We start from the raw sequence: 14,539 nt of genomic DNA, 5'->3' as shown, positions 1-14,539 counted from the left end.
AGGGAGACACTAGCTCCAGGGAAGGGGAGATGGAGACTCAAGGCTGGAGCCTGATGTGTGAGCCCATCTCTGCTTGGCACCCGACCCAGATGGGAGCTGCATCCTGGACAAATTGAGTGGTCTGGGACTTCCAGTGCATAACACCCAAAGGTGCCTGCCTCCTGGAGTCTCTGGACTGATACAGATATATTGATGATGGAAGCTGACCCCTGAAGACAGACCTCCTCATTGTAACCTCCACCTGCACGAAGTCAGATCTCCCTCCTCTGACAGATAGTTCATTTTATTCTTAACTCCCCTGCTAGATTTTTCTTGTATATCTATTTGTTTATTCCCCAAACATTCATGGAGCATCTGTTACATATCAGACCCTGGGCCAGCCCTAAAGATGCAAAGAAGAATAAGAAGGCCCCTCCCTGGAGCTGGCCCCTGTGTGAGGCAGGAGATGGAATGGACAGGGCCATCACCTGCCAGCAGAACAGGTGATGGCATCCAGCTGTAGGGAATACATGGGAGATGTTCAGAGATGGCATATTTTGACCACAGCAGGGTGGGGACCAGGGAGGTCTGCATGGAAGGCAGGGTTCTCAAGATGAGTTTAGAAGGTGGAAACAAATAAATATCAATCAGACAAGGGGGAAGACATTCCAGTTTGACAGAAAAGCAATGTCAAAGTGATTGAGATAATATTATTGCATCTCTTCCTTGACAATAAGCATTAATTATTGAGTGACTAAGACGTGCTGGGCCATGTCCTGGGCACTAGAGGTACAGAGATAAAAATAAGTGGTTCCTGACCTTCTAGACTAGCCCATCACATGAGGAAGAAAAATTGGGAAATAAATAACTACAAAATATGAGGATAAAATCTCAGAACGAGCTTGGCTCAGGCAACTAACAGCCTGGGATGGTCAGACAAATCATGCCCAGGGCAAACTCCCTATGAGTTCAAGGTTGGAGGAAGGAAGAAGGAGGAGATGACTGGCAGAGAAAAAAGCACATGAAAAATCCCAGCACATTTTGACAACCACAAGTAGTTTAGCCCCAGAATCTATGGTAAAGAGAGAAGACTGAGCTAAAAGAATCTTGTAGACCCAACTAACAACCTTGGGCCTCATCTTAAATTCAATGGTAAATTAGGCTTTGCGTGTGTGTGTGTGAGTGTGTGTGTGTGTGTGAGGAACATTGGTCCTAAGCTAACATCTGTTGCCAATCATCCTCTTTTTGCTTGAGGAAGATTGTCACTGAGCCAACATCTGTACCAATCTGCCTCTATTTTGTATGTGGGACACCACCACAGCATGGCTTGGTGAACAGTGTGTAGGTCCTTGTCTGGAATCTGAACCCATGAACCCGGGACCAACAAAGCAGAGCATGCAAACTTAACCACTATGCCACCAGCGGGCCCCAAATTAGACTTTTGTCTTATAAAATTCACTGTCACGGTGCTGTGGAGTATGAGGTAGAGCTGGGCACTGTGGGAGACCTGTGACAATGACAACAGCGGTGGCTGTGAGGGTGATGGGCAATTGACTCGACTGACTCGAGAGAGACATCCAAACACCAGCCTGGGTGGGGAGCCTGTGGTTTAGGAAATAGAACTGGAAGATCCTAGGAGCACATTTTGTGTGGGGGTGAGTGGCGGGCAGGAGGTTTGGAGGTTCCTGGGTTTCTGGCTGAGAGGTCTTGGTGAATGGGGACCCTACTGACAGAGCTGGAGTACACAAGAGGGGCACGTTAGAAAAGATGTGGAAAGGGATGAATTCTGATTTTCTGAAATCAGTTTGAGGTACCAGAGTACATGTGATGGATGTTAATATCTGGACCTAAAGAAGAGGCAGAGTGTGGGCTTGGGATTCTTTGGCATAGAGTTGGTAGTTAGAGCAACAGCGGAGAAAGAGATCGGCAGCAAGTGTGTAAACTGAAAGGAGCCAGGTGAAGTCGAAAGGATTCAGCAAAGGAGGAAGAGATCATGGAGGAGAGTAGATGAGGCCAGAGAAAGAAAGAGACACTATTCAGGCAGTAGAGGAAGCCAAGGAGAAAGGGGTAAAAAAGAGGACACAACAGTGCCAAATACTATGGTAAAGACAAATTGGATAAATACCGAACCATGTTCATGAAGCTATCATAGAACTTCCCTTGCCTAATACATAAAGAATGAACAGAAATACATAAACATCAGGAAAACATCACCAACAGTAACTGATGAACTATGAAAGGGGAAAATTGTGAGTTTTCCCCTTGGGCCAGATACAGCCCCCAGGAGAGGGAGAGCTGGCTCTCTGGGCTGCGTAAAACCACATTCAAGAGGGACACCTGGAAGTGAGGTAATCCCAGCAGAGAGAGGCTGGAGGAGGGCTGCTAACGCCTGGGCACTGCGGGAGCCATTCACAGCCAGCGAGAAGAGTAGACCAATGTTGAAGAACTACCATCAAAACCCCAGCGGAGGGTGGGGGCGCTGAAGAACACATTCAAGTTCCCCAAACCTTGTGAAAGACAACATCAGCTTTTACCACCTGCCAAGCCCAGAAAGCTCCTAGGTATCAGGAGATCCAAACAGTATCAATCAGGTCAGAACTTTCCTGCTCCTTCTCTCTCCTCCCTCTGCCGCTCCTATCCCAAAACCAGGGCCAGCTGAGTGAGTGAAGGAAGAGGACAAATGCCAAATAACAAATAGAGAAGAGGCTCTCCTTTCTGGTCCCAAGAGGGAAAGGGAAAGAAATCCAACATTCAGGAAATACACCTTCCTATTACTGAAATAAGAGTGTTTATGTAAATAGAAGTGACCCGAGAACTTCTTATTGTCCCAGCATGATCCTAAAAGTCAACAGCATCCAGGGGCTGGCCCCGTGGCCGAGTGGTTAAGTTCGCCCGCTCCGCTGCAGGTGGCCCAGTGTTTCGTTGGTTCGAATCCTGGGCGCGGACATGGCACTGCTCATCAAACCACGCTAAGGCAGCGTCCCACATGCCACAACTAGAAGGACCCACAATGAAGAATATACAACTATGTACCAGGGGGCTTTGGGGAGAAAAAGGAAAAAAATAAAATCTTTAAAAAAAAAAAAAGTCAACAGCATCTGTTGGAGATTTCATCCCAGGAGGAAGGGAAAAGCCAGCCCCACAGAAGATTTTTAAGAAGAACCAAGGGGAGGAATAAAGTTATTTTCTGACTTTATCTTGTGAGTCCTGCCTATTCAATAAGAACTATGCAGAGAAATAGAAAAAGACAGAAAAAAAGAAAGACTTCACCTACAAAACAGAGAGGGGAATCCAAGTGAAGTTAAAATGGCTGCCACAGAATTCCCTGACACAATATACAGGGCCTACAAGCTCACAAGGAGATACCACTGAATGGTCTGCTGACTTTTTTGGCCTTAGTGAATATTTAAATTACTGTCTTTTATTATAACACTTATGTTAACTCTCCTTACTCAAAACTGAAATCATCCATTAACAGTTAATACTGAAATATCTAATCTTCCTGTGAATACCACCAGGAGATTTGGCTGGAAGGTGGAAAAAAATGATACGGGAAAGTGGGATTTAAAGACCAAGATCAGAAAATGAGACAGAGAGAGATTAAGGGAGAGATCCAGCAAGCCACGGGACGACGAAGCCAGGAAAGCAGTGACAAAAACACTAACTCATATGTATAGCGAACATTTATCAGGGGCTCCTCTTCATACGTAGAATCTCATTTAGTCTTTACAACAACCTATGAGAACAGTGAGGCAGTATGATGGATGAGAGTGTAGGCTTTTCACTTGGAAGTGTGCCTGGCCTGTTATAAGCACTCAATATATGTTACATATTATCCTAAGATAGGTGCTTCTATCACATTTTATAGATGAGGGAATTGAGATTCACAAAGGTTAAGTAAAGTACGAGGGGTCATTTTGTAAGTAAAGGATGAAGGTAGGATTTGAACCCAGGAATCTAATTTCCAGGTCCTCACTCTTAAACTGGGGGCTTTGATACCTATGCATCTCCCCCTTCCAGTCTCTCTCCTTCTGAGACCCAGCCACTCAAGAAGACTGTTCTGTGTTTCATCTCGGTAGTGCCTTGATGCCAGCCAGCTGCCAACCAAACCCTAAACCAAAGGAGAGGCTGGTAACTGGGATACCAAATGTAACATTGCCAGGAGTCCTGAGCTTTAAAGGAGGGTTTTAAAGACCGAAGATAATAGGCAAATTTCCTGGTGGAAGTCCAATGAATGATACTCTTTCTTTCAGTGGGAATTTCTTGAATAAGAAATAAGAGAGGGAAGAAAGGAGAGAGAAAAAGATACAACAGCCAACAATGGCCAGTGGAAATAACTACATCTTTTGACATCACTGTCACAAATGACTGCCTTCTCCATATCCAGATTGCTAGCTTTGGTCCAGAACTAAACAGCAGCTGGGGCTGAGTCTCCTGAGATGGCTGTGGGAACTGCTGCTCAACAGCTTTGATGAGATAAATCTTATGAACAAAATTATGGAGGAAGGAAAATGAGTTGAGAGAAGTGGGCTGCACTAAGACAATGGGTCTAACACTAGTTATCCCAGTGGCATGGAATTAAATTCTGACCCACCCTCCCCTTTCATTTAGGTTCACTTGTGTTTCAATTGTATATGACATTCTTTATCCACTGTGAATAGCAAATAAACCCTGTATTGGGATTCTTCATTCTCCCCAGTACATTTCTCTTCTCTCCCTCAATCCTCTCTCTGGACCAGCTCTTTCTCAACCACTCAGTAATCAAAAGTTGGACTGAAATGAACTCAAGTTCTCAGGTCTGCCCAGTGGTACAAGGGCCAGAGCCGTATTTCCAATAACCATTCAAGATGCTGCACTGCAATCACATTCAACATTCTCAGACTCAAACCCATCTTCTTCTAACACAAACCTGTTCTGTTTCCTCAGTGCCCATTAACAATAACACCTGGGAGTCAACTTTTTAAATTTTCTTTTTAATTTTCCATTAACCAAATCCCATAAATTTGCATCTCTGATGATGTTTCTCTCATTGCCACCCTCTTTCCATCACCACCACTGACTTCCTTCAGACTTGGGTATTTTCATAATTTCTTCAAAAGTCCCCAGTTCTACTTTCACTCCACCATTCCATCCCCCAATCCATCCCACCCTTTGCTGTTAGAAATATCTTCCAACACCTTAGACATGATCATATCACAATTTTAACCAAAAGTCACTGTGATTCGTCAGTGAATGACTGCCAAGATGAACTTTCTGGATCTGAGTTTAGGGCACTATGTGTCTAAGCCTCAGTTGCCTTTCCCACACCAAACTCCTATTACCACCCCAGACACACCCCTATTCCAGCCACCAAGACCCACTGGCCAGGTCTTTGAAAAGTCAAGGAAGGAACTTTCTCAGAGGCAAACCTTTCTACTCTAAGACAGGATCTGAGCTTAACCCAAGAGGTCAGGACTGGTCAGGAACATCAAACTCAATTTCTCTTAATAGGCTGCATTTGCCTTGGATATCAAGGGTGGCCACTCCCTGATTGAAAAAAACAATCACAGAACCAAACAAACAGTGAATTATAGACAGACCTTGAAAAAAAGAGCTAAAATAATCCTTGGACTTGAGCCATGGAGTGTCAGGTGGTAAGAAGAGCTTTCAGAACCTCATATTACAAAAATAGGAAGGAGAGGAGAGTTAAAATGGCTGTGACCAATCCAGAGAAGCTCTCCTAGAAAGGTGGAGAAGGAGCAAGTTCAAAGCAGCTAAATTTGGGAGGCTGGGGGAGGAAAGAGAGACCATGTGTAAACAGAGCTTTTCTGCTCCTAGCAACAATGAACCTCCCTATGCTTAGGGTTCTGTAGTCTTCACCATAGCCTGATTTCATCAGCAGGAATTTTGAGGGACCCAGGAAGGGAACGAGATGATCAAGGGTGTGATTAATCATAGTCTATTCTCATGTTCAAGGGCTTGAGTTGAGCTGGGAGCTCTGGAGTCACACAACAATCGCTACTTGATGATGCAGTGATGAGGTCACAAGTGGGACTCCCCTTTCCCCCAGCCCCTGGCTTCCTCAGAGCTGGGCAGAGGAACTAGAGGGAAAATCCACCTTCCCAAGCACAGCCATACCATCCACCTCACTCGACTACTTGTCAAGTTCACTACCAACACAAAGGGGTGAGTTGCATTTGGACAACTGGAAATGCCCCCTCTTTTACCTCTTCTTTTCCTTGGGTGACCTACAGCACCCCAGGCATTGAACAGAGTTGAGATGATGGCTATGTTTGGGTGAAAGTTTCCTCTCATTTTCAGTAGCAAGAACTGAAGAACAATTCATCTGAAAGAGAGATTCTTAACAATTTTGGAGTACTAGTTAATGATCTACCTCTCCAGAGAGCCATACTGACTTTAAAACTAAATTAGATAAAATTTTACTTCTATATTGTTAAAGGAAATCAAAGGTGTGCCAATTAGATGCAACTTGCAAGTATTGTCAGAACTCAAAAGCCCTGTCTGCATCTAGAAGTCAAACTTTCCATAGAGGAAGACCCAGCTCAAGACAAAACTCAACAAAGGGGAAAAGGAATTCCTCCTTAAAATTATCTTTTGTGGCTCTAACATTCATATTTTCAGAGGAATTAGAATTTCCCAGTTCATCGCCTCCTTTCCTGACTTCCTCCCTTACCCTCATCCCCTGGAGGGAAGGAGTTCCTAGAGTGGTTCACAGGAGCCCAGCTGTGGTAGGGATTCAGCTATCTTCCCATCCCCAGTCCTCAGTGAAGAGAGCAATTCTCAGGGTTTTGAGGGCTTAGGCAGGACATAGGATTTAGAGAGTGTCCTGGGTCCCTAAGTCCACTAAGATACCCTCTTTCCATCTCCTTTTCCAGAAGGATAGGGCAGTGGTCTTACAGGTCTTTAAAATGTTTATTGTGCCATGGATGTCTTTAGCAGTCTGATCAAACTTATGGACTGTTCAGAAAAATGTTTTTAAATGAATTAAATAAAATACATGGGGTTGCAGAAGATACCAAATATAGTGATAAATACATCGTTAAATACAGTTCTTATTGTTGGGGCGGGGGGGGGGGGGGGTGCGCCAGGACCCTAGGTTAAGAACTCCTGCTAGATGCTATGGAAAGGAAACAAGAGTAAGTGAAAAGAAGGCAGGGCAAGGTAGGAAAGATCAAGAAATGTCATCATCAATCCACTACAAGGACAAGAGGACAGTCCTTAAACGAGAATTTGGTCTAGGGCCTGAACACATCCTGGGACAGGCTTTCTTAAGAACAAAGATGGGCAGCAGATGTGAGTGAGGAGGTACTGGTCCTCTCTCCCTTTGCAGTATAGTCTCCCACATACAACCTGTCCCATATTTCTTTGCAGGGCCCAGAAAATCAAGAAAGAATGTCGAGTGATGATAAAAATAAATCTAGCGAATCCAAGAATGAGCCCAAGAACTGTGAACCCAGGTGTGAACAAAAGTGTGAGAACAAATGCCAGCCTAGCTGTTTAAAGAAGCTGCTGCAACGGTGCTCTGAAAAGTGCCCACGGGAAAGGTGCCCAGCACCACCGAAGTGCTCACTGTGCCCCCCACCATGCCCACCACCGTGCCCTCCACCGTGCCCTCCAACGTGCCCTCCACCATGCCCAGCTCCCTGCCCTCCCAAGCCCTGTGTCAAGCCCTGTCCTCCTAAATGCCCACCGCCCTGCCCGCCCCCAGAGTGAGGCACCAAGAGCATCAGCAGCCCACTACCTCCATCGTCTCCACCATGTTCATCACCTGGGGCTGAGAGCTGAAGCCATGAACTGACAAGTAAACGTGTTCCTCTGCTGTGCAAGACTTTCTTCTCTTAGTTTCCTGGCAGTTTTTGGTTTATTTGGTTTTTTCAAAGTGCTAAACCACCAAGAAGCGATCCCTGGGGAGTGAGGCTAGGACCCCAGCCCTTCAATGTCTTTGAAGACAGCCTCCCCTCTGACCCTGCCTGCTGTGTGGAGGGATTGGATACCTTCTGAGGGGTGCACCCAGGTAACAACGCCCCTATTAGAGCCCAGGCTGAGAGAGCCAGAAATAGGGCTGTTAGAGTGGCTAACCCCAGGAACCCAAGTGGGCGTCAGAAAGGAAGAGAGCGTGAGGGGGAAAGAGAAATGGGACATTGAGGAAAGATCCAAGGAGGCTCAGGAAAAGAATTCTACCCTTTGCTATTAATTTCATTGCATAATGCTTAGGAAGAACACTCTGAAAATAGGCTTCACGGGTTTACTCTATCTCTGTTCCCTAATGACTTTGTGACCTTAAGTTGCTTTAGTTTCATTCTCTCTGTAAAAGGAAAGATGAGGCTAACAGTACTGGTGGCTTAAGGAGATAACACCAAGTGCCTGGTTTGCTTGGACACAGCAAGTGTTCGGTGAGGGGAACATGTTGCACCTGCCCAGGTGTCACACATCACACCCCAACTTAATTGCCCTGTGCATCTCCTCCTCCTCGGGCTCTAAGTCTCCTGAGTGCAATAATGGGGTTCCAACTCCTCCCTGTAAGGACAGCTAAGCATTCTTTTAACAAATAAAAAAGGAGTCGTGGATTCCACCCATGTCAGTTGGCTGGCTTTGACACTGAGCTATAGTTATGTAACATAACCATTAAGAGAATTCCAGGGAACGGCACATGGGATCTCTATTTTTGAAACCTTCCATGAAGCTATAAAATTCCCAAGAAAAACTTAAGTACAAAAAAGAACAGAAAAGGATAAATCTGGAAGGACTTCAATTAGGAATGGGGAATAGGAAAAGCATTCACAGCTGATATGTTAGTCGGAATTATTTACAGGCAGCTAGGGAGAGTTCACGTCAAACTGGCTTAATTCAACAAAGGAAGCTTATAGTTCATATTGCTGGGAGGAATATTAGGGTTGGGACAGGGGCACAGAACTATAGGAAGCAGGACTTCAGGACCTGGGAGCCTGGACTCAGTGCTACCATTTCAATCTTTCTCATCTCCACCAGACTCCACTCCTCTTCAGGGTGGGTCTCCTCCTCTTCTAAGGCCCCCTCCATGTGGTAAGGTCCTTGGCCACTGAAGATCCAGCTTTTGACAGGTTGGCAATGAGGCACTCCTCATTTCCAGGAAAAGAACTTGATTGCCTAGGAGGGCATAAGCCCACCCCTGCGACCAAGTGGATAGAGAGCCTTGCCCCACAGATAAAACCAGGTCATTCCAGCCCAGAACATTCAGGTGGAAGTAGGTTTAGGATTTTCTGCTATCACAGTAAGGTCATAAAAGAGGCCAAATCAGGGGTGCTCACTATGGAATCATGGCAAATAAACAGCTTCCCATCCTTCTGAGTCTGGAAGATGGTTCAGGACAACAAAGGGTGTAGTAAGTACAGATAGTCCAAAATGTGCCCAAGCAAAGACACCTGGGATCCCCGCCAGACCAAGGTCCACAATCACGTAGTTACAGAAGCAGATTTTTAGGACACAAGAGCTAAGACAAGGCCTTTAGGGCACAACCCCCTCATTTTCCAGATGTAAAAACCAGTAGTTACTTCTCTGACATGAGGAGGCCTTGGGGTCTCAGGGTCTCCCGGCAGGAATGGGAGCCTGGCACCAAGGTTCCCACATTCTAGAGCCCTGCAGAGAGCAGCCTCCTGGATGCTGGCAACCTCTGGAATCCCAGGTTAGGGCATTAGGGGACCTGTGGTCAACTATTGATAACAAGTGGAAAACTCTTCCATGTCACTAGAAATCAAAAAGAAGGAAGGGAGGGAGAGAGGGAGGGAAGGGAAGAGGAGGAAGGAAGGAAAGAAGAAAGGAATGAAGGGAGTGAGAGGGGGAGGGAAAGGAAGAAGGAGGAAGGAAGGAAGGAAAGAAGAAAGGAATGAAGGGAGGGAGAGAGGGAGGGAAGGGAAGAGGGAAGAAGGAAGGAAAGAAGAAAGGAATGAAGGGAGGGAGAGGGGGAGGGAGGAAAGATGGAGGAGGGGAGAGAGACGGAGAGGAAATAGACCAATAATGGGACATCCTCTTTCATCTAACGATCACTGTTAAATAATAAATCTCAGAATCCCAGTGCTAAAGAGTGTGCCACTGTTAGTGAGAGTGGAAATAGACAAAAATCATTTTAGAAATAACTTGAGGAATATGGAAACATGTATCAAAAGCATAAAGCAGATGAACCCTTTGATCCAATTGTTCCACCTCTTGGAATCTATGCAAAGAAAAATAATCCCAAAACGGAAAAAAAGGCTGTATAAAGCTGATTATCACAGTGTGACTTAGAAACGGTTTAAATGTCTAACAGGGATTTGATTAAATAAATTTGAACCTATTACTGGATGGAACATTACGCAACCATTAAAATGTATTAAAGGGAAAAAAGTAAGGCCCCAATCGAACATATGGCGTAAAGCAACTATGTTTAACCAAAAATTTCTATGAATAGTATTGATGATGATAATAATAATAGAAGAAAATTTGTTGACATCCTAGTTATTTTAGGACAAGGGGATTATGGGTAACCATTAGAGTATTTCTATTTTCACTAGTTTCTGGGTTTTCATTAATAGGCTTTTATTTCTTTTGTAACAGAAAAAAAGATATAATCATGAATATTTCAGAGAATCCCAGAGTTCTTTTATTTACTTAATGAGCAAAAAAGGAAAAGAAGGAAGAACATTTTCCTACACCTGAGCACGCACCATGAGCACGCACCATGAGCACGCGCCATATGCACGCGCCGTGTAGAAGCCCTCCACCTTTGGTGCCTTCCTTCAAAATGTGGCATCTCAGTCCCAGGTCTCCAAGTGGCTCCATGGCAGTGTGGGTCAGGAGCTGGTGCTCTCCCAGGTGGCTCTGAGGACTCTGGACACAGACTGGATGGAGGCCAACTGGGAGAACGTGAAACCATCTATTTGACAATTTAGTACTCTTTTCTCCCATGTAAATGAAACCAAAGATAGACATCTCTTAATGGCTACTTTCCCAGCAGAAACCTGGATCAAAGGCAATTCCAGGGAAGATGCTAGAATGTGATGAGTGTGCCACCTCCCTGCAGAATACCATAATTACTCCCAGCCCCAGTGGCAGTCACAGGGGCCTTGCCCCAAATGGCAGAGGGTTGTATAAATAAATAAGCAACACTGAAGATTGCCACTACAAGAATCTGTGGGGTGCCAGGCTTGACGGCCCACAGACAGTGGGATGGGGCAGGACTAGGCCCTCTCCTTTCATGGAAAGGCAGTTCTGAGAGTCCATTAGGATGACAACAAGAGAAGACTCTTCCACAGGCCCCCTTGCTTCAAGCTTTCTCAAGAATCAGGCAGCGTACAGCCAGCCTTGAAACAGGACTTCTAAGTCCTTCCAACCCAGGCCAGCTAGGGCAACCAGCCATGCGGTGGACCAGTGCTAGGGAAGGGCTGGCAAAGAATCATTTGAGTGTCTTGCTTTGAAGCTCTGGAGCTGGAAGGAAACTTAGAGATCATTTTCATGCATCTCCCACCTCCACATGGAAACGGCAATGGAAGAGATGGCAGGAAGTAACCAGTTACCAAACTTGTCCTATTTTTCCTGTCCTCCTTCCATATGACCAAATATTCTACCCAGGGACTTGAGAACAGGCACATCCTTGGAGGCTGTATTGACGATGACAAGCCATAACTGATTCTATGCCACAGCTGCTGATGCTCAGCAAATAAAGAGACCAGTGAACACATTAAGTCATTTGCCAAACACATAAAGATTCTAAGACAAACAGATTGTAAAATGCATACCAGGGTATTTTCAGCAGCACCTGTCTTCCAGGTACATGAAACCTCAGATGTCTCACCTCCAGAGCTCTACGCTCTCTCCTAGGCTCAGCAGAAATTCTGTTCAGACTGATGGCTCATGGCTTTTTCCACCAGAAATGCCCTCATCTCTCACCTACACCACTCAGAACCTCCTAACTGGTTCTGAAGCTCCAGGCTCACCTCCCTCTAATCCTCCCACCAATGGAAGGCAGCCAAGACAGTCTTGTTAAAACTCAAATCTAGACATGTCAATCTCTTGTTTAAAACCCTTAAAAGGCTTCTCTTTGCCTAGAGAACAACTCAAATGACTTAACCTGTCACACAAACCTTTCAGGATCTGGCCCTGCCTCCTTCTCTAGCTTTATCTCGCCACTTCTCCATCTTCTTCTAGAACTTTGCAGCCCAGCAACAGGTAACTGTTAGCAATTCTTGGCACACAGCAGAAAGCATCTGGCCTTTACAACTTTGCACTTTCTTCCCTCTGTCATTCTTCCTTCTTCCACTGAATCCTCCTCTGAATGATCCACTTGGGCGAGTCCTCATCTCTGAACCCAACTCAAGGGTCACCTGCTCAAAGAAACTTCCCCAACCTTCCACCCACAGGCTGGTTAGATGCCCCTTTCTGGAGTCTCAGAGAATCCATGCCTTTCTCTCCTGTAACGTTTACCATGCCATATTCTGGTCATCTGTTTATACTGGACTGTAAGCTATTTGAGAAAAGAGACTGCCTGGCATGCATAGCAGATATTCAATAATAATACATGAGTGAAGGCTCAGTGCCATTAGAGGCACTTTTTCAAAGAGGAAGGGATTATTCTGGGCTGAGCCCCTCTCCATTGCGTTTCCTACACTCACCACATGGTGTCAATCCCAGAATTCACATGTGGGGAGAGGGAGAATGGGCAGAATATGGGTGGCCTGGGGCTGAGAGAAAGGCATCCCTGGCCTTGGTCACCTTCCCCTTAGACCACAAGTTGCAGATCCTGCTAGCCCTCCCCCTGGCCTCACCTGGGAGGTACTGCCTGCCTCCAAGTGGGCTTCTCACCTTGGAAAGCAGCATGGTAAAGTGAAAGGGCTTGTCACCACACAGATGTGGATTTGAAGTGAGCTCTACACTCCCAGCTGTGTAGCTGGGACAAGTTATTCCACCTCAGTGGGAGAAGGAGTCTCAGCTTCTTCACCTGAAGAATGGGAAGAAAAGTCTCACCAAGGTTTGGAGAAAAGTGACTAGGTAAGAGGATATATGCAAAGGCCCAGCATGGGAAACTGAGCTTAGAAAGCCCAGATGAAGCAGCACTCGAGAACCTTGATCAACACTTGGAGTCATCACTCATCACCCATTGTAGCAAGAGCTTCTTGCCATCTGCTGTGTGAGGCAATGGCTTTGAGGGAGGAAGAGAGAGTTCCAGGAAGGGAAAGCAAGTATCTTTGAAAGCAGGTAGAGTTAGGGGTCCATCCCTTCCATCCCATTCCTAAGCTGAGACCCTGGAGACCATGAATTACATTAGGAGCCAGCAGGGGCCTTTGCATCACTGAATATGAGAGCCTATAGGGCATTTAATAGACCCTCAGTGTCTAGGAAGGAAACTAAGCTCCGGAGAGGGAAGAATCTTAACCAAAGTCACAGTGAGTTGCTTGTTGGAAAAGTCTAGGATTTCTAACCTCAATTTGGGCAAAGATGAGCCAGGACTCAGATTCAAAGGGGAAGAAGATTGAAGACCAACATCAAAACTAAACAATTTGGGAACATCCTTTGTCTCTATTTTCTGTGTCAGTGGTCTTTAACCTGGGGGCCATGAACCCCCTGAAGGTGAAGGCATGTACATATGTATATTTCCTCCTCACTCCAAAACTGTTAAGAACTACCAACTGGTCTGCATCTTTGTTGCGTCCTTGAAGTTTATAAAGAATCCCTAACACAGTGGTCTCCTAAATGTTTTTACGTGGACCAGTGCCAAGTCCAGACACAAGCTCACCACGTGACCTCGAACAAGGCCGACAACATTTTTGCACTTCAGTTTCCTCATCTAAAAAATGCAGTATATAAATGTCATGCCTCCTGTTTAAAGCACATGCTGGGTTAAAACAAAGAGGTGGAATCAGGTGGCCTCTCATGTCCTCTCTGGGCTCAGTGGCCTGTGATCCACAACCCCTCCCACAAACTCTAATTCAGACTCCCTGTGCTGGTGACACAGGAGGAAGAGAAGTGAAAGGAGTGGTGGACTCTCGCCCAGGAACCCACAAGCTCAGTAAGCTCTCCAGAGGCACCTGTTCCCCAGGAAACAGGATGGGCCACATTCTGCACCATTCAGCTTTATCATAGTCATTGCCCTGTAATATGCAGATGGAGCCAGCAGAGTGAATCAAAGAAGTCTGGAAACTTTCATGATCTGAACAAAGGAGATAGTTATTTAATGGGAACGGGGAAAAAAAAAAAAAAAAAAAGCGATGTCCTGCACACACCTGACTCTCTTCTGCTGACCCTGTGTAATTACACCCTGGCTCCCAATAATGACAGCTGCAGAAATCTAAAATCTGAAATTTCAGATAGCATTAAATCAGATTAGCCCCAATCTTGCTTGAGGGCTGGGGATGGTTAGAGAAACTATTTAGTCACTTTATCTTAAGATGTGAGGTGGGACAATCTCCCCAAAGCCATTCAAGCCACAGTCCAAGATACTGGGCCACTAAGGTTGATTTTTGAGGGCTCAGATCCCAAATACTCCCTCTTTGCACCTAGGAAATGATAGGTCACCTAAGGTCATTCGTTCACCCACCCAGCTGGGACACTG

At 45.6% G+C, this 14,539-nt stretch overlaps 2 protein-coding genes across 3 annotated transcripts in view; one reads left to right on the top strand and one right to left on the bottom strand.

Moving 5' to 3' along the window:
- LOC102148193 (small proline-rich protein 2E) overlaps positions 1 to 14,539 on the bottom strand; it is a 92,596-nt gene that overhangs the window by 41,258 nt on the left and 36,799 nt on the right. The window lies entirely within an intron of this gene.
- LELP1 (late cornified envelope like proline rich 1) lies at positions 5,798 to 13,669 on the top strand. Of its 2 annotated transcripts, XR_011439192.1 has the most exons (3): positions 5,798 to 6,144; positions 7,351 to 7,993; positions 10,549 to 13,669. XR_011439192.1 is itself a non-coding variant. In XM_005610115.4 (2 exons), exon 2 carries the CDS (start codon positions 7,372 to 7,374, stop codon positions 7,690 to 7,692), a length of 321 nt encoding a protein of 106 aa, XP_005610172.2. In that variant the 5' UTR covers positions 6,007 to 6,144; positions 7,351 to 7,371; the 3' UTR covers positions 7,693 to 7,805. The 2 variants fall into 2 exon arrangements, 1 of the variants encoding a protein (XP_005610172.2); XM_005610115.4 differs by lacking the exon at positions 10,549 to 13,669 and having other exon boundaries at positions 6,007 to 6,144; positions 7,351 to 7,805.

Source organism: Equus caballus, chromosome 5 (assembly GCF_041296265.1).
Source record: "Equus caballus isolate H_3958 breed thoroughbred chromosome 5, TB-T2T, whole genome shotgun sequence".
NCBI classification, from domain to species: domain Eukaryota; kingdom Metazoa; phylum Chordata; class Mammalia; order Perissodactyla; family Equidae; genus Equus; species Equus caballus.
This window is presented reverse-complemented; position numbering and strand designations above follow the sequence as displayed.

Coding starts and splice junctions, on each gene's coding strand:
- LELP1 (XM_005610115.4), top strand. CDS start 7,372: ATGTCGAGTGATGATAAAAATAAATCTAGCGAATCCAAGAATGAGCCC.